Here is a 23,005-nt window from a genome sequence, read left to right as displayed (position 1 = left end):
CTTATATACTCACCCAGTTATAACAAGGTGCCCCAATCTGTCCGCCTACCATTCCAAGGTAGTAGTAGAGAAAACTGAGTAGGGAGCCAGGAATGTCATCCTCTCAGTTGTAGCAAGGCCTATTCTCTGTCCATTGTTTCAGTGGAGACCATGCAGGGAACCTGGACGTTCACCCTTGCCAGTCTGTAACTTCTGGCTCTCCTCCCATTCCTGAAGAGGTGCCAAGGTGGTGTCAGTGAAGGCCAAGTAGGAAACTAGGACTTTTAGCATCATTCAGTACAGTATCAGTTGAAGCAACGTGGAGAATAGTAACGAGAGACTCTTACCTCTCCCAACCAGTTAAGTATCAGAGGAAGACCTCTCCCAACCAGTTAAGGATCAGAGGAAGACCAGTGGGGATCTTGAACACCAACCCCTGCTCAGCATAACAAGGCACCGATCCTCCCCAGGGTGTTCATGGAGGCTAAGCAGGGAACCTGGACTTCCATCCCCATCTCTTCCACCCCATCTAGAAATAATGTGGTGGTACCTTGCTGGCACAGTGTCATAGTAGGCCTACTAAAACACAAGATTTAAATACGATACCGAGTCTCATAACATAATATCCAACATTTCCCAGGTAAAATAGAAAAACCACTTGTCACACCAAAGACTAGGAAAATCTCAACTTCAACGAGAAAAGACTACATGTTGTTTTCAATGAGAAAACACCAAGATGACACAGATATTGAAATTATTTGACAAGGATTTTAAAGCAGCCACTATAAAAATGCTTCAATGAGCAATTACAATCATACTTGAGACAAATGAAAAAATAGAGTCTCAACAAATAAATAGAAAATACAAAGAAGAAACAATGGAAATTTTAGAACTGAAAAATACAAAAACTGAAATAATAATAATTTTTAAAACCTCACTGGATGGGTTCCATTAAATAATGGAGAGGGCAGAGGAAAGAAGTAGTAAGCTTGAAGACAGAACAATAGAAATTATACAATCTGAACAACAGGGGGAAAATAAATTTCTAAAAAATGAACAGAGCCTCAGAGAACTGTGGTGCTATAACAGAAGAGGTAATATTCCTGTCATCAGAGGAGTCCTGAATGGAGAGGAGAAAGAAGGTGGGGCTGAAAAATTACTCAGAGAAATAACGGTTGAAAAATTCCCAAATTTGGCAAAAGAAAAATCTACAGTATTAAGAAGCTGAGTGAATCCCAAAGAGGGTGAACTCAAAGAAATCTATGCCAAAACACATCACAGACTTCTGAAATATAAACACACACACACACACATCTTGAAAAAATTGAGAGAAATGACGCCTTAATTAAGGGGAAAAACATTCAAATGATAGTGGATTTCTCATCAAAAACCATGGAGGGTAGAAGGAAGAAGTCACAAAACATTCTTCAAGTGCTGAAAGAATAAACTGTCAATCCAGAATTGCATATCTGGTGAAAATATCCTTCAGGAACAAAGGGGGAAATCAAGGCATTTTCAAATGAAGGAAAAATAGGAGAATCTGTCACCAGCAGACCTACCCTAAAAGAGTGGCCAAAGGAATTCTCTAAACAAAAAGGAAACAATAGAAAAAGGAATATTGGATCATCAAGAAGGAAGAACAATTAAAAGAGTAAAATTATGGGTAAATAGAATAGAGTTTCCTTCTTCTCTTGGATTTTCTAAATTATGTTTAACAGTTGAAGCAAAAATTATAATGATTCCTGATGTGGTTTCAATGTATATAGAGGAAATATTTAAGAAAATTATATTATAAATGGAGGATAGTGAAAGGACATGAGGGAGTTTAGGTTTTTACACTCCACTCAAACTAGTGAAATGTCAACATCAGTAAACTATGATGTAATAGCTAGAGCAACTACTTAAAAAGGTATACAAAGGGATACACTCAAAGCGCTATAAATAAATCAAATTGGAATTCTAAAAATTGTTAAGGGAGCCTACAGGCAAGCAGAGAAAAAGAAAGTAGAGAAAGGAAAAACAGAGGGAACAAACAGAAAACAAAAATAAAATGACCCTAACATGTCAATGATTACTTCCTTGCAAATGATCTAAATACATCGATTAAAAGACAGAGATTGGCAGGAAAAAAAAATACCCCAACTATAAGCTGTCTACAAGAAACTTACTTCAAATATACATCTTCAGGGAATTATGCTGGGTGAAAAAAAGCCAATTTCAACAAGTCACACACTATATGACTCAATTTCTATAACTTTCTTAAAATAATATTATAGAGATGGAAAAAAAATTAGTGGTTGCCAAGAGTTAGGGACAGTGGGGGAGTGGACTGGGTGTGATTATGAAAGAGTAGCACAAAGGAGATCTTTATGGTGATGGAATAATCCTGTATCTTGATTGCAGTGGTGGTTACACAAATCTACACATGTGATAAAATGATATAGAACTATACACACATATTGTACCAATGTCAATTTTCTGGTTTTGATATTATAGTATAGTTATATATGATGTAACCATTGGGGGAAATTGGGTGAAGTGTTCATGGGACTTCTCTGGATTATCTTAGCTATTTCCTATAAATCTATAATTGTTTCAAAAGTTGAAAAAAACTCAGATTAATATTTTAAAATCATATTTTAAAAACTACTAATAATATCATACTAAATGGTGAGAAAATTGCAGCTTTCCCACTAAGATCAGGTTCAAGACAAGGCTGTCCCTTCTCACCACTCCTTTTCAACACTGTAGTGGAAGTTCTAGCTAATATAATAATACAAGAAAAAGAAATAAGTATACAGGCTGGGAAGGAAGACATAAAACTGTCTGTGTTCACAGATGACATGATCATCTATGTAGACAATCTGAAAAAAATGACAAAAAACTCTGGAACTTAAAAGCAATTACAGCAAAGTTGCAGGATACAAGGTTAATATACAAAAGTGAATCGCTTTCCTATAAACCAGCAATGAACAAGAGGAATTTGAAACTTTAAAAATGAATGCCATTTACATTAGCACACCCAAAAATGAAATACTTATGTATAAACCTAACAAAATATGTACAAATTTATATGAGGAAAACTACAAAATTTTGATGAACTAAAATTCAAAGAACTAAATAAATGGAGATATTCTATGTTCATGCACAGGAAGACTCAATATTGTCAGGATGTCAGTTCTTCCCAACTTGATGTATAGATTCAATGCAATCCCAATCAAAATCTCAGCAATTTATTTTGTGGATATCGATAAACTGATTCTAAAGTTTACATGGAGAAGCAAAAGACCCCAAATAGGCAACACAGTATTGGAAGAGATGAACAAAGTTGGAGAACTGTCACTACTTGTCCTCAAGACTTACCATGAAGCTACAATATTCAAGACAGTGTGGTATTGGTGAAAGAATAGACAAATAGATCAAGGGAACAGAATAGAAAGCCCAGAAATAGATCCACATAAATATAGCCAACTGATCTTTGACAAGAAGCAAAGACCATACAATGGAACAAAGATAATCTTTTCAACAAATGGTGCTGGAACGACTGGACATCCACATGCAAAAAAATTAATCTAGACACAGACCTTACATCCTTATCAAAAATTAACTCAGAATGGATCACAGACCTAAATATAAAACATGAAACTCTAAAACTCCTAGAAAATAACTTAGGAAAACTTGGGTATGATTATGACATTTTAGGTACAAGACCAAAGTCACGATCCAAGAAAGAACTAATTGATAAGTTGGATTTCATTAAAATTAAAAACTTCTGCTCTGCAGAAGACAATATCAAGAGAATGAGAAGATAAGCCACAGACTGGGAGAAAATATTCACAAAAGACATATCTGATAAAGGACTGTTATCCAAAATGTACAAAGAATTCCTTAAACTCAACAATGAGAAAATGAACAACCCAGTTGAAAAATGGGCCAAAGACCTTAACAGAGACCTCATCAAAGAAAATATACAGATGACAAATAAGCATATGAAAAGATACACAACACCATATGCCATCAGGGAAATACAAATGAAAACAACAGTGAGATACCACTACATACTTATTAGAATGACCAAAATCTGGAACACCAACACCACCAAATGCTGGCAAGGACGTAGAGCAACAAGAACTCTCACTCACTACTGTTGGGAATGCAAAATGGTACAGCCACATTGGAAGAAAGTTTGGCAATTTCTTACAAAACTAAACATACAATTTAGCAATCATGCTCCTTAGTGTTTAACCAAATGAATCAAGAACTTACGTCCACACAAAAATTTGCACACAGATATTTATAGCAGCTTTATTCATAATTGCCAAAATGTGGAAGCAAACAAGATGTCCATCAGTAGGTGAGTTAGTAAATAAACTGTTGTACATCCAGACAATGGAATATTTTTCAGTGCTGAAAAATAAGAGCTTTCAAGTCATGAAAATACATGGGGGAAGCTTAAATGCATATTACTAAGTGAAAGAAGCTAATCTGAAAAGACTACATACTGTATGATTCCAACTATATAACATTGTGGAAAAGGCAAAACTATGGAGACAGTAAAAAGATCAGTGGTTGCCAGAGGTTGGGAGGGGAGGAGGAATGAATAGGTGGAGCATGGTATTTTTAAGGCAGTGAAAATGTTCTGTATAATACCATAATGATGAATACATGTCATTAACATAAAAAGCTATATCCAATATAATTTAATTTTTCTTTGACTGTGCAAAAGATACTTTCAAGCCCAATCATCAGCTTTCATTGTATTTTAGAAATTCAGAAGGGCCAAATAATGGTGAGTTGTAGTTGATAACATGACAGTAAGATAATTTACTGAATTTAAGTATTTTTTCATTTTTGATAATACTCTTGAACTAGTTTTTTTGAAAATCCAGCCAGAATAAAAATACATACATCATAAATGAGATCTCACACTGGCACTTCCTTCTTCCCTGCCCCCTCTTCTTTTTTTATAACAGATTTATTGAGGTATAATTTACATATGGTAATATTCACCCTTTTTATATGCTCAGTTCTATGAATTTTGACAAAAGAATATCACCACTTACAGTCAAAATATATAACATTTCATTACTCCAAAAAGTTCCCTCATGATCATCTACAATGAGTCATTTCCCCTCACCCTTCCTCTTGGCATGCACTGATCTGTTTGACCCCACAGTTTTGCCTTTCCAGAATTACATATAAATGTAATCATTTGTGTCTGGCTTCTTTTCACTTAGCATAATGCCTTTGAGAATTGTCCAAGTTGTTGCCTGTATCAATAGTTCATTCCTGTTTATTGCAGAGTTGTATCCCATTGTCTTAATGTATATCCACGTATTTATCCATTCACCAGTTGAAGTACAATTTGAGTTATTGCCACGTTTTGGCAGTTATGAAAAATCTGTAAAAACATCTAGGCACAGGTTTTTGTATGAATATAATTTTTCATTTATCTTGGGTAAATACCCAGGAGAATGATTTTAGGGTCATATGGTAATTGTATGTTTAACTTTTTTTTTTTAATTTATTTTTGGCTGCATTGGGTCTTAGTTCTGGCACGTGGGATCTTCGTTGAGGCAGACGGGCTCTTCATTGTGGCGTGTGGGCTTCTCTCTAGTTGTGGCGTGAGGGTTTTCTCTTCTCTAGTTGTGGCGCTCAGACTCCAGGGTGCATGGGCTCTGTAGTTGTGGCGCACGGGTTCCAGAGCATGTGGGCTCTGTAGTTTGCGGCACACAGGCTCTAGTTGAGGCGTGTGAGCTCAGTAGTTGTGGCGTGCAGGCTTAGTTGCTCCTTGGCATGTGGGATCTTAGTTCCCTAACCAGGGATAGAACCTGCGTCTCCTGCATTGTAAGATGGATTCTTTACCACTGGACCACCAGGGAAGTCCCCCTGTATGTTTAACTTTTAAGAAGCTGCCAAACTGTTTTCCAAAGCAGGTATACCATTTTACATTCCCATCAACAGTGTATGAGATTTCCAGTTCCTCTATATCCTCACCAGTACTAGGTATTGTCATTTTAAAAAAAAAAAGCCTTTTTAGTGGTTGTATAGGGGTATCTCATTGTGGTTTTAATAAGGATTTCTTGAATGATTAATGATATTGAGCATCTTTTCATGTGTTCAATTGCCATTCACGTCCTGTGTTTGTAAAATGTCTGTTCAAATCTTTTGCCCGTATTTTAAATTGGATTGTTTGCTGTCTTATTGAGTTATGAGAGTCAACTCACACTTGTACTCTGGATACCAGTCTTTTATCAATGTGTGTATTGTAAATACTTTTCCCAATCTGTGGTTTGCCCTTTCATTTTCATAACAGTATTTTTCAAAGAACAGAAGTTTTACACTTTGATGAAGTCTAATGTATCAATTTTTTAATGGATCACACTTTTGGTAATTATCTATGAAATCTTTGCCTAACTGAAGTTCAAAAAGATTTTCTCCTATACTTTCTTCTAGAAGTTTTAAGTTTTACATTTGAGTTTATGATCCATTTGTATTAATTTTTATGTACGGTGTGACTATTGGTATTTATAAAGCTCTCATACATATGATCACATCTGATAATCTTTAGATTAAAAAAAACTTTGGGGAAGGCACATGGAGAATTTTAATCCCCATTTTACAGATGAGAAGTCGGAGGATTAGAGAAGTGCTGTGTAATTTGCTCAAGGTCCCATAGCTGATAAGAGGTGAAATTGAAAGGTATAAGGTAAAATTGTGATGAGAGTTAGGGTCTCTTGCGGTCTCAGGCCAGTACTGTTGGAGCCAGCCAGCTAAGACTCAAGATGGCACCCACAGCAAAGCAAAGATTACCAGTGGAGATCTGAGCAACCTATTAGGCACTGAGGAAAGAGACTCAGACAGTGGACTAGTCTAACCTCAGACTGCACTCCTCTGGCCCATTTGGGGCTCCACAACTGAAGAGAGCCAGAAGCTGGCCTGGCATCCTGTTCAGGTGACACTCAATGAATACTTTTTGATGATGATGATGAAGGCTAGGAATGTGTTAACAGGAGAGCTCTCAAAGTAATACAGATTTAGAAATTAAAGCTAAGAAGAAATATTAATGAAACTAAGAATTGTTTAGCCTAGAAAACAGAGGCCCATGATGAAACTTGATACAGCCTTCAAACAAAAAAAGCTTGGGCTTTCTTTCTGAGGGCTGAGCAAGGGGAAATGGGCTGGAAGAATCCAAGGAAAAGGGAAAATTTCTTCCTCCCTGTTGAGGATTGTTACAGACACTTAAGAGCCTTTATAAACAGAATAAACTCTTCTTATTTGAGTTTGGAGTCAGAGATTTGCCAAACGTTGGCTCTGATGAAGGATTTCAGCATGAGAGTTACATGACCCTCTTGCATAGTGTCCTTATAAATCTTTGAGTATCTCCTGAACCTGCCCTGTGTCCCTGTACAATTCCAGGAGCCCTTTGTCTGTGGCCTTCCCTACTCCTTAGTCTTAGCATCTTCACAGGACTGTTCCAATGACCAAGAGAAGTCTTACCTAAGCTCCTGAAGGCTTAATTAATTCTCATGTTCCTTGGCACTGAAGCCAAGTAGCCCAATGCCTAAGGCTATAAATCTGGCTTAGCATCCCTGGAAGGAAGCTTGAATTGTTGGCTGGTCCAAATCTGACCACAGTGCTTAAATCTCCTGTTTTATATCTACCTCTGCTTATACACCTCCAATGATGGGAAGCTTCATTCATCCCAGTAAGAGATATAATACAATGAACATTGGACTAGAAATAAGGAGAGTTAGGTTTGAGTCCCAGCTCTTCCACTTAACTTGCTGTGTGATCTTTGGCAAGTCCCTTCACATTTCTGGAGCTGTTTCTTTATCAGTAAAATGGTTGTAGAGGAATCTCTTTGTTTTAGTTTGTTTGTTTAACTGCTATAACAAATAGCCCTAGAAAATTCAGTAGCTTAAAGGACAAGACATTTCTTTACTTCTTATGTAACATTCAGGGCAGGGGTTCCAGATTGGAGAGAGAGGGGAAACTTCACTCCATTCACAGACCCAGACAGAACTGATGGCAGTTCTGCCAGTCTTAATACATGGCTTCCAAGGTCACTCTGCCGTTATAGCTCCCAAGTAAGCAAAAACATCATGGTAGTCTTTTTATGGTCCAGGCCTGGAAGTGGTATTAGTCTTTTTTACCCACATGCTATTGGTCAGAATTCAGTCACATGGTCAAGCCAAACAGCTGAACAGGCTAAGAAATGTAGTGTAGCTGTGTGGTAGCTAGCTAGAAGTCTCCATCACAGACTTGATCTCTAAAGGCTCCCTGCCCCAGCTTTGAAGTTCTGGGTATACTTATGAACTAGACTCCTGGTTCTCACATTGCTTTGTTACAGGCACTTTGAAAATTGCCTAACCTCACTGACCATCAGGGACTAGCAGGCTGGCAGTGCAGACCAAGGCAATGCCCCCAGTGAAAGGCCAGAGAAGATCTGAGATACCAGCCGCACCACCAGGTAACACATTAAACTAAGGTGTCTTTGTGCTTCTTTTCTCTGCAGCATGGGTAGGAGCCCTCTCAATGGGCATGATCTTCTTCTGTTCTCCCATTGTGAGTATATTCACTGATCGATTGGGCTGCCGAATCACAGCAACTGCAGGGGCTGCCGTCGCTTTCATTGGCCTCCATACCAGCTCCTTCACCAGGTAAGGCTAGGAGTTGCCGACCATTTGCCCAAGGCTGAGGGTTGGCTTCTCTCTGGGCCTCAACTAGACACTCTTCTCATTGTAGAATCCCCTGTGGCCCTTTCCATGTAGGGTCCTCAAGACCCTGCTCCCAGGAATTATTGTCCAATGGGACTCATCTTGGTAGGGTCCCCAGGACACATTGGTAGGGAATATACCCAAAGAGGATCCAAGAGTTCCAAAGTGGTGGGAGGAGCCAAAGCTTGGGCATTCATACTGCTGGGCCCAAGTCAAGTTTTGGCCACTGAATGGCAATGGAACAATTCATGAGTACCATTCCCCTCTTTGGGCCTCAATTTTTATACTGTAACATGAGGAGATTAGATCAGGTCTTTTCAGGTGTCTTCCAGCTCTGCCATTCTATTTCCCTTCAATATGCCACACATCTCATGACCTCAACTGCCCTCCTGGAAATGAACTTCTGGAGTAAGCCCATGTGAACACCTACCATTACAGGATTCCTAAGGTAATCTTATGCTGAAAAAGAGGTCAGCTGAGCCCAAGGCTGTTTAGCATTTCTGGTCCTTTTCCATTTCTGGATAGCAATGCATGGATGATTTGGAACAGATAAAGATTCATGTCTTGGGTGTGAGAAGGGATGTTTAGCAGCCTCCCTCACTGAGATACAGACCCAGCACCCAGCTACCCAACTAGGCCTAAGCTAGGTAAACTCAAACTCTGGTCCCATAGGTCCCACTGGCAGAAACTGGTAGTGTCAGGCAAGGAGCAGGCTACAAGTTCATTTTCTGCTTTCTTTCTGCCAGCTCTCCAGAAGCATGTCTGTAGGGGAGGAGAGAAGTAAAAACCCTCCACCACAGCCTGAGGAATATGGGATTCCTAAAGAACTCCAATGACTTTCTGCCAAAGACACTTTGGGAGTTATGGTACCTCCTACTTCCAATCTGCCTGGGCTGGTGTAGGAGAATGCCAGCCTGGAGACGTGGCTAGCTTATCAGAGACTTGCTTTCTGAGCTTGGCTCCCCAGAGAAGGACCATGGTTATGCTCTCCAGGCCTAAGGTTCCACTCACAGCAGAGGATGATAATTGTGTTCTGCTACAACTGGGCCTTGTGAGGTTGAGCCAGCTTTCTTTATGACTTGAGCATTTCCGGCTGCCCAGCCCACCCTCCAACAGAGCTTGGATGTGGCCTGCAATGGTTTCTTGGCTTGGTCCCATCCAACTGGGACAGAGGCAGGGAAAACCATATCCTGTCTGTAATCTGCTCAGTCTTCCCAGGGCAGCAGCTCCAAACCCTTTCAGGACCCCTCTGGTGGTCGGCCTCATTTGCCCTCAGCAAGCTCGTGTCTGGCTCCTTGTGGGAAGGAGCTAGGCCTCAGAAGCGGCTCCAGTCTCAGAGCTACACATCAGAGGCCTGTTTTTTAAGGCCAAGCAGAGCAAAGTGTAAACAAATTAGCAACATACGGATCCCATTTTCCTTCCAATCCACATGAGCTCAGTTACAGGAGGGGAAGGAGCTCAGATGTGCTTTCTCCTGGCATTCTTCTTTAGGCACATTGGAGTAGGCGTTCTGTTCTCCAGCCCCTAAGCTCCTCCCCCACCCCCTTTGCCCTTTCTGCAAGAACATCTTCAAAGCCAAGAAACTTTCTGGATGGCTTCACATCCAGTGGAAAAATGGTTCTGCTTGTGGCTAGAACTCCAAGTCATCTTTCCTGTTGCTTGAATCAGGGCTCTGAGTTCCTTTGGATGGTGTGAGGTGGGGCAAAGTTCAGGCAGGGGTGGGGAGGCCTTGGCAAGCCTGCTCAGGGGCCTCCTGCCTTTGGGCCCAACTAGAAATAGATCCACCACACAGCTCCCTGAACTGAATCCCATGCTTTGCTCCCACTGGCCCCCTCCCTGAGGGTCTCCCTCAGACCTTCATAACTCCTCTCCCTTAGACAAGGCCCCCAGCCCAGGTCAATCCCAAATGTACTTAGATTCTAATGGGAGGAAGCCCCAAGGAATCTGACAGAAGAGGAGCACTTGGCTTAGCTATGTGTTCTAAGTAGAGGCAACCCTTTTGAAACCAAAGCCCTTGCTCATATCCAATGAATGCAAGCAGATAGAAAGAAATGATGATGATAGCTGTCTTGGAATCATGAGTACTAGCACCACTTCGTCTCTGCAGCATAGGTCCAGTCCTTTAGTATGAGGACTGGATCTATCTATGGAGAGGAACTGCCCAACCATGGAAAGTATTAGGTTATTACGTGGTCAGATAAGAAGTATTGCAAAATATGTGGAGGCATCAAAAAGAAAACAAAGTTTTTCACTAGTTTGTGCCAATATCATCTGAGGGCAAATGGCCAGCCAAGCTGACCTTCCCATGGCCTTTTCCCTTCTGATACTTTGCCTTCTGTTATAGAAGTTTATAGTCAAAGCAGGGCCTAAGGGTTTTAAGCCAGAGCCTCTCTTACTTGGCCAGGCCCACAACTTCTTTGAGTTTCCAGTTCCCATCAAGCAGCCAAGCTACTCTGGGAAGCTAGTCCATATCATGTCCAGCAACAGGAGCCAGGCTTTGGAAGTTATAGAAACTCCTTACTTTAGGATCCCCATGGAAATTATCTAGGGCCTGGAGTAAAGGGTCTTGGGACATCCAGACCATGGGCATGGTTGGAGAGGGGGCGTCTCTCAGAATACCATCAACCATTCTGTGAAATATTAAGGGCCCTGAGCATGAAGAAAGACACTGAAGAGTCCTATGGAGGGTCTCAACCTTCTAGAATCTTGGCTCCTTGCAGAACTTTCTTGTTACTTGGGATAAAGCTTTGGTTACCAGCCCAACCATGGTGTCTAGGTGAGCAGTAGGTGTAACTATTCTCTCTAACGCACTGACTTACTTTTTGTAGCCCCTCATCCAGACTTTGCATAGGCTAGTTTTGGCTTTCTTTTGAACAGTACTCTCTGATGGGGTACTATGATTCAAACTAGAGTCACACAGACTTAGATTCAAGTCCAAGCTTTGCTGATTCCCAGTTATGCTACCTTGGGTAAATTACTTTACTTCTCTGAGCCTCTGTCTCCCCATCTACAAAATGGGGATCAGAAGGTCCTATTCCTTGTCTATTCTGAGGGTCAGTAGTAACTGGGGCCATGGGTTAAGGGTGGGGGTATGCAGATCTCAGGAGGGTGAGGGGGGAAGGGCAGGTGGATTGTTGGTCAGGCTTCTGAGGATAGCTCTTGGTGTCTCTCCCACAGCTCACTAAGCCTGCGTTACTTCACCTACGGGATTCTCTTTGGTTGTGGCTGTTCCTTCGCCTTTCAGCCATCTCTCGTCATCCTGGGCCATTACTTCCAACGCCGTCTGGGTCTGGCCAATGGTGTGGTGTCTGCTGGGAGTAGCATCTTCTCCATATCCTTCCCCCTCCTCATCAAAACGCTGGGGGCTAAGATCAAGCTCGCCCAAACCTTCCAGGTGCTGAGTACCTTTATGTTTATTCTTACGCTGCTTTCACTCACCTACCGACCCCTCCTGCCCAGCTCGCAGGACACCCCAAGCAAGAGAGGTGTCCACACCCTGTGCCAACGCTTTCTGGCTCAGCTCAGGAAGTACTTCAACATGCGAGTGTTCCGCCAACGTACCTACCGCATCTGGGCCTTCGGGATCGCTGCTGCTGCCCTTGGCTACTTCGTTCCCTATGTACACTTGGTGAGGAATACCAGGGTGGGTCCACCCTACCTGACCCCAAGAAGTTGCCCTTAACCTGCCTGAAGTCCAGAGGGTAGGAGCAGAAGACATTGAAAGGGCAGACCTGGAACCTTTGGAGAAAGACAAAACAGTGGTTGGAGAGACCCAGAGTAGGAAAGAGCACAGGCTGAGGGATGACCTCAATGGGAAATGGGGGAAGTTCCTCACGGGGAGGCCCATGCCTATGGTTTCCCCCACTGATAAATCTAGATGGATTTTCAGGAGAAGATAAGCATCACCGGGATACAGGAGGCTGCCTCAGATGACCCAATGATAGGGTTTTCTTTTCTTTCTTTTTTTTTTATATTTATTTGGCAGTGCTGGGTCTTCGTTGCAGTGCCTTGTCTCTTCGTTGTGGCGTGTGGGCTTCTCTAGTTGCAGCACATGGGCTCAGTAGTCGCAGCATGTTGGCTCAGTGGTTGCAGTGCTTGGGCTCTCTAGTTGCAGCATGCAGGCTCTAGAGCATACGGGCTCAGTAGTTGCAGCACGCTGGCTTAGTTGTGGTATGTAGGATCTTAGTTCCCCAGCCAGGGATCACCAGGCCCCTGCATTGGGAGCATGGAGTCTTAACCACTGACCACCAGGGAAGTCCCTCAATGATAGAGTTTTCTAAGAGTGTGTCTTATGGAATGCTAGTCTTTGGGGTCAAGTAATTTTGTTTAAGAAATAACATATACTAGATTTCTCTAGCTTCATAATGTGTAGCAATCTTTTAAAGGTACCAAAAATCCTGCTGTAAAGAAATCAATTAAGCTTTGTTTAACCACCATACACCCAACTTACATGACCAAAGATTTGTTGGTTGTGGTCCAACTGTTATCTTCCACAGACCTTGTGTTTCTTAAAGCACACTTTTGGAATATTACCTGGAAGTTAGTGGATCATTCTCCCTTGGTGACCTGCTGTTACCCTAGGCTGTCAGTTCTGGGTCAGGGAATGAGGAGAAAATAGGGGAACCCTTGGACTTTTTTCAGTTGTTAAGGCTGTATTCTGTCCTGCCAAGGCTTGGAAGGGGCTTAGAGACACCCACTGCCCTCAGCTGTTGCTCAGAAACCCAGAATCCAGAGAGCCAAGGGATATGCAGCCTTTTAAACTGTTAGAAACAGCCAGAGAGCTTGTTCTGGAGCTAAGGCTATAAAGGAGGGAGCTGCAAGAGAAGGAACTCTTGCCATGGTCCAGGGAAGTAAGCAGTAGAGGGTTCTGGGTATGCCAACAATTAACCAGCCAGCTCTTCTTCTTCCTCTTATCCCATGGACCTGATGCTATGCTTTTCAGATGAAGTATGTGGAAGAGGAATTCTTGGAAATCAAGCAGACCTGGGTGCTCTTGGTGTGTATTGGAGCTACCTCAGGCCTTGGGCGCCTTGTGTCAGGCCGTGTCAGTGACTCCATTCCTGGACTTAAGAAGATCTACTTGCAGGTGAGTGTGACCACCCTGTCTACTGTGGGGAAAACAGCCTGCCACAGATGCTAGGTTATCCAGCCTTTGGGATACAATGGTAGGATGTATAACTGCTGTGGCCTGGGCCCCAGCTCTGACACCAGCTTGCTATGTGACATGGGAAAGTCAATCAAATTCTCTAAGCCTCCATTTCCCTTGCTTTCAAGTGAAGATCATCATCCTTGTTCTGCCTCCTTCATCAAAATGGAGTGAAGATGTAGTGAAAGCTGTCAGTGTAAATAGAACCTCTAAGAACACTTTCAAAGAAAATGTTTATTAATAAAGGCTCTCCCATCTGAAAGAGGGAAACTGAAGCCAGGAGTTAGATGCTGCCCCCATTGAAGACTGAACTCATTGCTACCTTATACTCTCTTGGAGGGTCTTGAGCATCTGCAGTACTCTGTGGCCCAGTGTCTCTCTCCTCTAGGCCCAGACCCATCACTTCTTATACCTCCAGAGCTACTTGGCACCAAACACTGGCTCTCAAATGCCATCCTCTTGACAGACACAAAATAATTGCCAGAAAAGGCCAGACCTCACTTGCCCTCTCTACACCTCACTTTCCTCTTTCGTGCAATGAGAATAATCCTTGCCTTTCCTATCTCACCTTGCAGGTGAGGATCAAAAGGAATACAGGTGTGACCAGGCTTTGAGAAGTAAAAAGTGTTATAGCCATGCGAAGTTTTAATCCTTCTCACAGTGACACAGGTAGCCTCATATTGTGGGCAGTAGCCATGTGGATGCTCAAGAGGCCACTTTTTGTGTGATCTGGGCTCTGGTTTGGCTTTAATACAGACTACTGCTCAAGCTGTCTGTCTTTGTCTACTGGGCAACAATATTGTCTTTCTGACCTGGCTCATGCTTTTTGCTTGAGCCAACAGCAGTTGGGTTTACCAGAAGGTGCCCAAGTGTGGAACCCTGTGAAGGGATAACAGCAGCCCCAGAAAACATGTGGGTCACAGTCCATCAGGAATGTGGTTGAGTTCTGACTATCCTGGAGAAGTCCTAAAAGAACTTCCAAGGGGCCCTGACTATACACACAGCAGGGATTTCTCTGTCTTCTGATAGCCCCAAGTGTTTTCCTAAATACCCTCGTATGTCTTGGATGAGGATATGATTAAGGTTTCCTGTTGTGTTTAACTTTGTGTTAGATTTGCAAGAGCTAGTGAATCTGCTTTGTCAGAGCTCAGGGTGCCATTATGGTCCATCCAGTCCAACCTCTCATTACACTGATGGAGAAACTGAGGGAAAGACTCAGACAGTCATGGCAGAACTGAACTCCTATGTAGCACTCTTCTCATATTCCACTTTACACTAAGCGATGGATGGCAGAACCAAGTCCCAGACATAAGTGACTAGACCAAGGTCAAACCAAAAGGCTGTGATTGAGATAAACCAATTATAAAATTTTAAATTCCTGTGCCAATATCAGCAAGACCTTACCTGGGTGGCTTTTTGCATAGGACTGTGTGTGGCTTTCCCAGCCTCTTCCACATGGCACCCCTGTGGGTCTTCCCTGTCAATATCAGCAACTCCAAGATGCCAAAGAGTGCTGGAGATCAGGGTAAGCTAGTATTGGGCCAGGGCTTTATCTTGAGGAAAGGCAGAAGCCCTTGCCTAGCCATATAGCTCATTTCTCACTGTAGTCCCTAGGAGAAAGGTAGGGCCCAAGCAGTTTTTGCTTTGTATTGTGCAGAGGGAGTTCCAAGAGAGGCAGAGGCATTAGCTAGTCAGAAGAAGAACTAGGCTTATGGCCCAGTGCTTCTGCTGAACATTTCCCCTACCCACCCAACAATCTCTCCCCTTTTCCACTCTTACTTGACCCAGTTTTACCACTTAGAAAAATATAAAATAATCTTGGAACTTTTTAGCTGAAACATATCTTCATCAACTTGTAGTCCAAATTCTCCATTTTACAAACTGAGGAACTGAGGCCCAGAGAGGGAAAGTGATTTGTTCAAACTCATTGTGCTGGTAAGTGTCTCAGGCTGAAAGCACAAAACAATGAATGAACTTCTCTCTCTTGAGCTACTCAAGATACTCCATCACAAGAATTTGCCTCCCTTTCTCCCTGGGTCAGATGCAGGAGTACTGGTCTGGGAGAGAAAAGGAGTGTACACAGCTTCAGGTTCTGAAGAGCCATCCACTAGACTTTGTGGTTCCTACTACTGACAAAGACAGGCACGTGTCTGGTATCAAGGCCCTGGACAGTCTGTTGGTAAGGAAGTGGTGACAACCTGCAGGACAACCTCACTTTGGGCCAGTTCTTGAGGCCTGATTCTCAGTTCCAAGAGGGATTTTTAATTTCTGAACCTTGGCAAGGCCTTGTGGAGGATGTTAAGAGGCAGTTAGATACAGTAGGTAGTAATTACAGCCAATTGAAATCAGTTAATGGGGTCCTTTGTATTATATAATGGTATTAACTCCTTAATTGCCATACCATTATGACTTGGTTGATAAGTGGGTCTGGTTTTATCTTACAGTTGTACATGAATCTCCTAGAGGAGAAACTGGGATATCTGGGTTCTTATTCCTAGATTCTGCCTAGCTATCCCAAAACATCTTGGGCAAATTTCAAAAGTCCCTCAACAAAGAGATTTCCTCAGATGGCATGACCAGGACATTTCTTATCCTCTGCAAAATCCAACCAATTAGCCTAACAAACCCATTGGCAGCAACAACACAGAAAATCTTTAGTGCTTGAAACAGCCTTGACCCTCCTACCTGCCTTCCATGTGGTGATGTGGTGACATACCCTTACCATGTGGTGACTTATGCTTCCTGGGTAAGTCAACCTGCTTGTGTGAACTATTAGAAAATCCTGGATCCTGTCAAGGCCTTGGTTAACAGATCAGGCCTTAGCCCTGACCCTGGGACAACCTGGCTCTGCTGGCTACAGTGGGTGGAGCCCAGGTCTTCAGTCTGGCTCACGGACACAGGTTGCAGATGACTTTCATCAAAAGGCCAGCTGTGTGTCCAGTGGCCCTTATCTCTATTGAGAGGGAAAAACCAGCCTCTGGAAAGGCAGCTTCTTTACTTCAGAGTCATTTTGCTCAGCCCAAAGAAAGCTCAGTGGCTAGTCAGTGACCCCTGGACTGGCTTCAGGCACCCTAGACCTCTTCCTAGTGTCTTGGTTCTCCTTAGAGCCCCCTTTGTTGCCTTCGCAGGGTGCCCAGACAAGCCCAGAAGCCCCCAGAGCCATAACGTCTGAGTGTCTGAGATGGGTGGTGTGTCCCATGTCCTAAAGCCTAAGGAACCTGGGTGAACCTCCCAATGGCCTCCTTCATACCAAGGTGTTTTCTAAAATCAGTCTCCCACAAAAATGGGGACTGGCTCCCTCCTCATTTCAGGAAGCTGTGCCTTCCATTCATGCCCCCATCTAATCATTATTCAATTATTCAAGTCATCCTCACTTCCTCCCCTTCCTCTTCCCATATCTAACATGGATCTGAAAATACCAGCATGGTCTGATCCCAGACCCTGTTGCCTGGGGCAGACAAACACAGGATCAGAAAGCAGCAACAGCAATTCCCTTTATCTCAGAATCCAATTAAAAGACAACTTTTTGAGGACAGGAGCAATGCCTCCTCTTTTAAAAGTCTTGACAGAATCAAAGTTAAATAGGGGCTCTCTTAAAATCTTTAAATCCTAAGTCCTTCTAAGCAGGACTTAGAAGGGGCCTAAGTAACTAGTCCACTGGGCTCTCTGTTGATATCCCCTTGCCCCATTTTACAGACGTAGAAACGAGGCCCTGAGAAAGGAGATGTGATTTACTATGTGGTCTTGGCAGGCAAGCACAACATGACCTCAGGCTGTTGCTCCTTTAGGTCATCTCCTTCCTGCTCCTGGGCCTGATGTCCATGATGATTCCCCTCTGCCGGGGCTTCGGGGGCCTCATCGTTGTCTGCCTCTTCTTGGGCCTGTGTGATGGCTTCTTCATCACCATCATGGCCCCCATCGCATTTGAGCTGGTGGGCCCAATGCAGGCCTCACAGGCCATTGGCTACCTCCTGGGCATGATGGCCCTGCCGATGATTGCCGGACCCCCCATTGCAGGTGAGGTTAATATTGCAGGGAGGGCATGAGTGGGGGAGTCCTGTCTTCCTTGGGACCTAGATCTCCTAAGCACCTCTGCTTAAAGTCCCTTTTCTCCTTCTTTTCTATTTAAGCAGCCTCGTCAGAGTGCATGAAACCCCCTACCACCACTGGTGAAAGAGACTAAGGACAGTATATGTGCATGGATTCATTTGGGGGGGATGGGCTTTTCATGGCTGTATATCTGTTGCTGTGGGGTTTTATTGTAGACAACATGGCTGATTCTGGGACGGTAGAGAGAGAAATGGGTTTGGCCTTCCTGACCATTCTATTGATCCAGAATCTTCTCTCTCTCTCTTTACAGGCAAGTAATTATTTGGAAGGTAGTTGAGCAGGAAGAGAAGAGAAAGTGGGCCCTGGTTTTATTAAGACTTAGAGATACCCCCTCCTCCTCTACCAGCTTCTGAACTGAGCCTGTAGAAAAGATTTGATTAAGAACACAACCCAGGACTGGACCAATGAGGCTCACTTCCTGCAGGCAACAGGCAAAGTGTTGGCTTGCCATCTTTCAGCACTCCCAATTTCTCTGTCCACTTCCAAGAAGGACATTGTTGGTACCCCAGAGAACTTAGGAAACGAGGAAAACTAATAAGAAGAGAACATCATTTCCTTTCTTTAGGATTTATTGCAAATATTGATTCATAGGCTAGAGTCTCCTAGGCTGGCCAACTGGGCTAGCTCAACAAGTATTCCTTGAATACCAATTCTGTGCAAGGTGTTGTGAGGGCACTGGTCATGCTGTGTTACAGTGACAAAACCTTCTACTCAGGCCCTTGTTCAACAGCCACACTGTCCACTGGGGGAGGGGAGCCTCTACCCAACTCCTGATCCCAAAGGTGGATCTCAGAATCCATATCTCTTTCCATTTTGCTTACCTCCTAAGCAGCCTCAGGGCCTACTTGCCTTTCTTCGGTAGTGTTTCTGGGCTCATCCTCCCATGAGGTGTCCCACATTAGCTTCTGGAGGTGAGCAGGGAAGGCCCTGTATCCCATGCCAAACACATCTACCGTATTGGCAACCTAGAGGAACCCAGAGGGGCCAACCATATCTGTAACTAGAAGGAAGGATACACATACAGCCTCCTCTTAGGGCAAATGGGCATTTCAAAGAAAGGGAAAATAGGAACTTGGCTGAATTGTTCCACAAGAACACTCTAGACCAAGCTGGGGGTGGAAGGGTATATCACTGTGAACCAAAACAAGTCTTGGTCATCTTCTCTGGAGTTCTTTTAGAGTAGCTTCCCTCCTAACTCCATACCTTGGAGTGACTAGAAGTTAGCTGTAGCTTCATGAAAGTCAGAAATGGAGAAATTGAGAAGCTTCATTTGCTTCTTTCATAACCTCAAGAGCCTGCAACCCCAGTGCCTCAGAGAGGAGCAGCCTGTCTTTGTAATAGAGGTTTTGTTTCTTCCATCTAGGAGTGTTTAAACTGAGGGGGCTCTCGGGTCAAGGCAGTACAGGCCAAGAGTCTCTGGATAGGCATTGTGATGGCCCCTAGAAGAGGCAGAGAGCACCTTTGTACAAGAGGGCAAAGCTGGGCTTGACTTGTCTCTGTTGACTTTTCAGGCCTCCTCCGCAACTGTTTTGGGGACTATCATGTGGCCTTCTACTTTGCTGGTGTGCCCCCGATCGTCGGAGCTGTAATCCTCTTGTTTGTCCCTCTGATGCATCAAAGGATGTTCAAGAAAGAGCAAAGGGATTCCAGCAAGGATAAGATGTTGACCCCTGACCCAGACCCCAATGGAGAGCTGCTGCCAGGCTCCCCCACCCCTGAGGAACCAATCTAATGCCTCATATTTGCCATCGTGTGCTCCTCCCCAAACCTTTCCCTTCACCCTGCCCTGCTCAGCATTTACATTTTTGCCACCAGCACACTTGTTCCCAAACCTGCACATGCAGCATTTCAGCCACCTGACCATCCCCCTGGAGCCAAAGCTCCAGGTGTTCCAAACTCATTAACCAAATTCTCCCTGTGAATGCCTTTAAACTTGCCAGGGTCCTCTCCTCCCAGGATCTAGGAAAGCTTGGGATCACCCCCTCGCCTTTGGACCCTCTCCATATACTTTCTAACTCTTGGGGGAGGAGGAGGATGGGAACTCCTGGCCCAGCTTGTTAGTCACCCACTAAAAGCAACTGCCAAAGGTGCTACTGTGTCCCCAGGAGCCTGGTGGGAAGATCCAAGCCTGTGTGCTGAGGAGTTCCTTGCCATCTGTCCTTAGGAACCATCGGGGGGTGCAAGGGAAAGGGCATAGAGGTAAAATGAGATGAGGAGCCTTGTTTAGCCTCAGAGTCTCTGAGGGCTATGGCTTCCCAAGAGGTATGGGTGACATCATTTTACAAGTGTACAGAGAGTCTCCCCATCATATGGTTGGTTAACAGTCTGCTTTCTTCTTTCCTTTCTCCTTTTTTTCCTCTACTGCCTCTTCTCCCTTCTCATCCCCCTCTATTTCTTTTTATGACTGTCATATAGACTCGTGGGTGCTTGAAGAAAGGAGGGACCCAGAGCTTGGGCCAATCAGCCTCACCTTGGCCCAGCCCACCCCTAACACTAGCATCAATTCCACTCATCTCAGGCTGAGCCACATCTCATATTTTGGCCCAAGCTGCTATAATCCTATAGTGGAATAATAGAATATCACATAGGAAAGGGACCTTAAACACCGTAAAATTCCACTCACTGATTTTTTACAGATTTTCCAGGACAATGCATTAACCTGCAGGCTGTCCCAGCTCCCAATCCTTATATCCACCTGTCAAAATGTGAAGAAATTCCTTTCATTCTCAGCAGGCAGAGGAAGACTGATGACAGGGGGAATGGCATGGTGGGGGGAGGAGCAATAGTTATGGACCTGGGGAAGGACCAACTCCATCTCTCATTATTCATGACGGGTCAACATTTCCACCTGGGCCAGGCCAGAAAAGGAACTGTTTGAGGGAAAACCCCATTCCCAACCTGGATCCCCCAAAGGTAGAGGCAGCAGCTGCACATAGGGTTGGAAAACTTCTAGGAAGAGGAAACCATCCTAACCTTTATTACCTAATGTGTCTCTCATGCTGGGCATCCTGGACCACTCTACTTAGTGGGCATTAAAGGTGCCAGGAAAGGTAGACTCTGGACCATCTTCATCCCTCTGAAGTAGGTACCAGATGTTTCCCTATGCCTAAGCTCTGGGAAGCACTCTTGCTGAAGATCATTTCCAGCCACGCCATGTCCGGCCATCACAACTCACCGTATTAGGAGCTCAGCCTCCCTCACTCAGCCTCTTTGTATTTCTCCCTATTCTGTGTCTTTTTCTGCTGTGTTCCTATTACCCTAACCTTTCATCATCTTCTTACCAGGCATCCCTGGCTGTCACCTAGAGCTAACAGTGACTTGCCACCCCGAGCCAGGGCCAGGAGGATGAGATCGCCCCTGAGGAGCTCCAAAGAAGACAGTGGTCCCCACCCATGAGTTTTTCCGTTACAAACAGGCAGCTGGGGCATGGTTGGCCTCTGATGGCTTCATTCAAGGCCAAAGTCTGAAGCCCCCTCCCTTGGTCCCAGTCCAGCTCTTATCAATTCCCCAAAGGAAAACCCACTGGTTCTTGGCTCTGTGAATAGGAAGGGGCCTGCCTAATTATGATCCTGTTATCCCAAACAGCAGTGGAACAGGAGGAGCTGGGCCCCAGGAGCTCTTTAAGTCCCAGAAGAGGCCATTGAAAATGTTGGAGCAACAAAGCCCCTGCTTCCATTGCTCCCTGCCCACTCCCACCAAGTCACCTGAGGGCAGTTCTGCAGGGGCCTCCTTTGTTGCTCATGGTATGGATAGCTCTTAAGAATCAGGGTGCTACCCACTTCTCTCCAGATGAAGGAAAGACATTCACAGGTCCCAAATCTGCCCTATCAGGTGTCACATAACGTGGCAGGGTGTCAGTTTACTTCTTCCACACATGTACACGTGCATGTGCGTGCTTGTGCACTTTTGGAGAGAACGTTGGTTGGCGAAAGCAGCACAGTATTAATATTTAGGGTAAGATGCAGCCTCTTATGCACCACAGTTAAATCAAGGAGAACGAACAAAATTTGGGAGCTTGAGATCTGGGACATTTAAATCCTCAGAAGGTTTGGAACAAAATAAACAGATCTAAAAATCCAGCTTTGGTGTGTTATGTTGCCTACATGGGTGAAATAGTCTTAACCTGGTTAACAGCAGGAAGTTTAGTTTCAGAACTGAAATCTCATTTCAAATCAAATTTATGCCAGGGTCTGTACTCCTTTTCTTCTCCCTTGTAATTGATGGGGGAACTTGAATGGGCTAGTATATAGCTGGGTTATACAGCCAGGCAGCAGCCTGGAATTGAGGGTGATACAGAAGAGAGACCTATAACAATGACAAAGCTGGGAGTAACCTTAGAGTCTCCCTTGTCCATACTCTGCATTGAATTTAAGTGAGGACACTGAGGCCTGTATATAAGGCACTGCAGCAGGCTCACACAGTTTGTCAGTGACAGAGCAGGCTGAAACCTTGAACTCAGGTCGACTTCCAGTCCAGTCCAAACTCCTTATTTTGCAGATGAAGAAACCAACACAAGCAGGGGAACATGACTTGCACACTTCATTCAACAACTATATAGTGAACCCATTTCCAAAAGGGTGTTGGCAGAACCAGCTCCAAGCAAAAAGAAATCTGAGCCATGTCTGAATTTTAGCATAGCCCATCTTTTCACAATTACTCTCACTCCCAACCAACACATACTTCTGGGGTTCTCTCTTCCCAAGCACTCCAGACCACGTGGCCTTGGCCATGGACAGCTGGTCCCACCTACTGCCCTTCCACCCTCAGCAACCCAAAAGGTACAAATAAAGTCCATCTCCCTATGGCCATACACTGAACAGGAGAGGGGTGGAGGAGACTGGTTTCCTTTGCAAGAGGGTGGTTTACCACCCAGCTCTTGGCTATTGTTTCTCCCCTGACTCAGTGCAGACATCCTCAAGCTGCCAGCCTCCTCATCACTTTCCACTGAGACTAATTACTCTGTCCTGCTGCCTGGCCCCAGGCTCTCCCAACGAAGGTTTGCTGCCCCCTCAGTCACTCCCCCAGTAGCCCCAAGGCCCTAGTCTGTGTT

The 23,005-nt window shown here is 44.2% G+C and overlaps 1 protein-coding gene across 2 annotated transcripts in view; it reads left to right on the top strand.

The window, feature by feature from the left end:
• SLC16A2 (solute carrier family 16 member 2) overlaps window positions 1–22,013 on the top strand; it is a 118,832-nt gene extending 96,819 nt beyond the window's left edge. Inside the window, exons 3-7 of one of the 2 annotated variants that reach the window (XM_030847183.3) lie at window positions 8,498–8,642; window positions 11,877–12,327; window positions 13,642–13,785; window positions 17,634–17,862; window positions 19,467–22,013. In XM_030847183.3, the coding sequence (XP_030703043.1) occupies window positions 8,498–8,642; window positions 11,877–12,327; window positions 13,642–13,785; window positions 17,634–17,862; window positions 19,467–19,687 (1,190 nt within the window). In that variant the 3' untranslated portion in view covers window positions 19,688–22,013. The remainder of the gene's footprint in view (window positions 1–8,497; window positions 8,643–11,876; window positions 12,328–13,641; window positions 13,786–17,633; window positions 17,863–19,466) is intronic. The other variant, XM_030847184.2, reaches the window with a different exon arrangement.
• Window positions 22,014–23,005: the final 992 nt, after the last annotated feature.

This window comes from Globicephala melas, chromosome X, assembly GCF_963455315.2.
Source record: "Globicephala melas chromosome X, mGloMel1.2, whole genome shotgun sequence".
In the NCBI taxonomy this organism is placed as follows: domain Eukaryota; kingdom Metazoa; phylum Chordata; class Mammalia; order Artiodactyla; family Delphinidae; genus Globicephala; species Globicephala melas.
The sequence above is the reverse complement of the archived record's forward strand: the minus strand, read 5'-3'. Positions and strand labels throughout refer to the sequence as shown.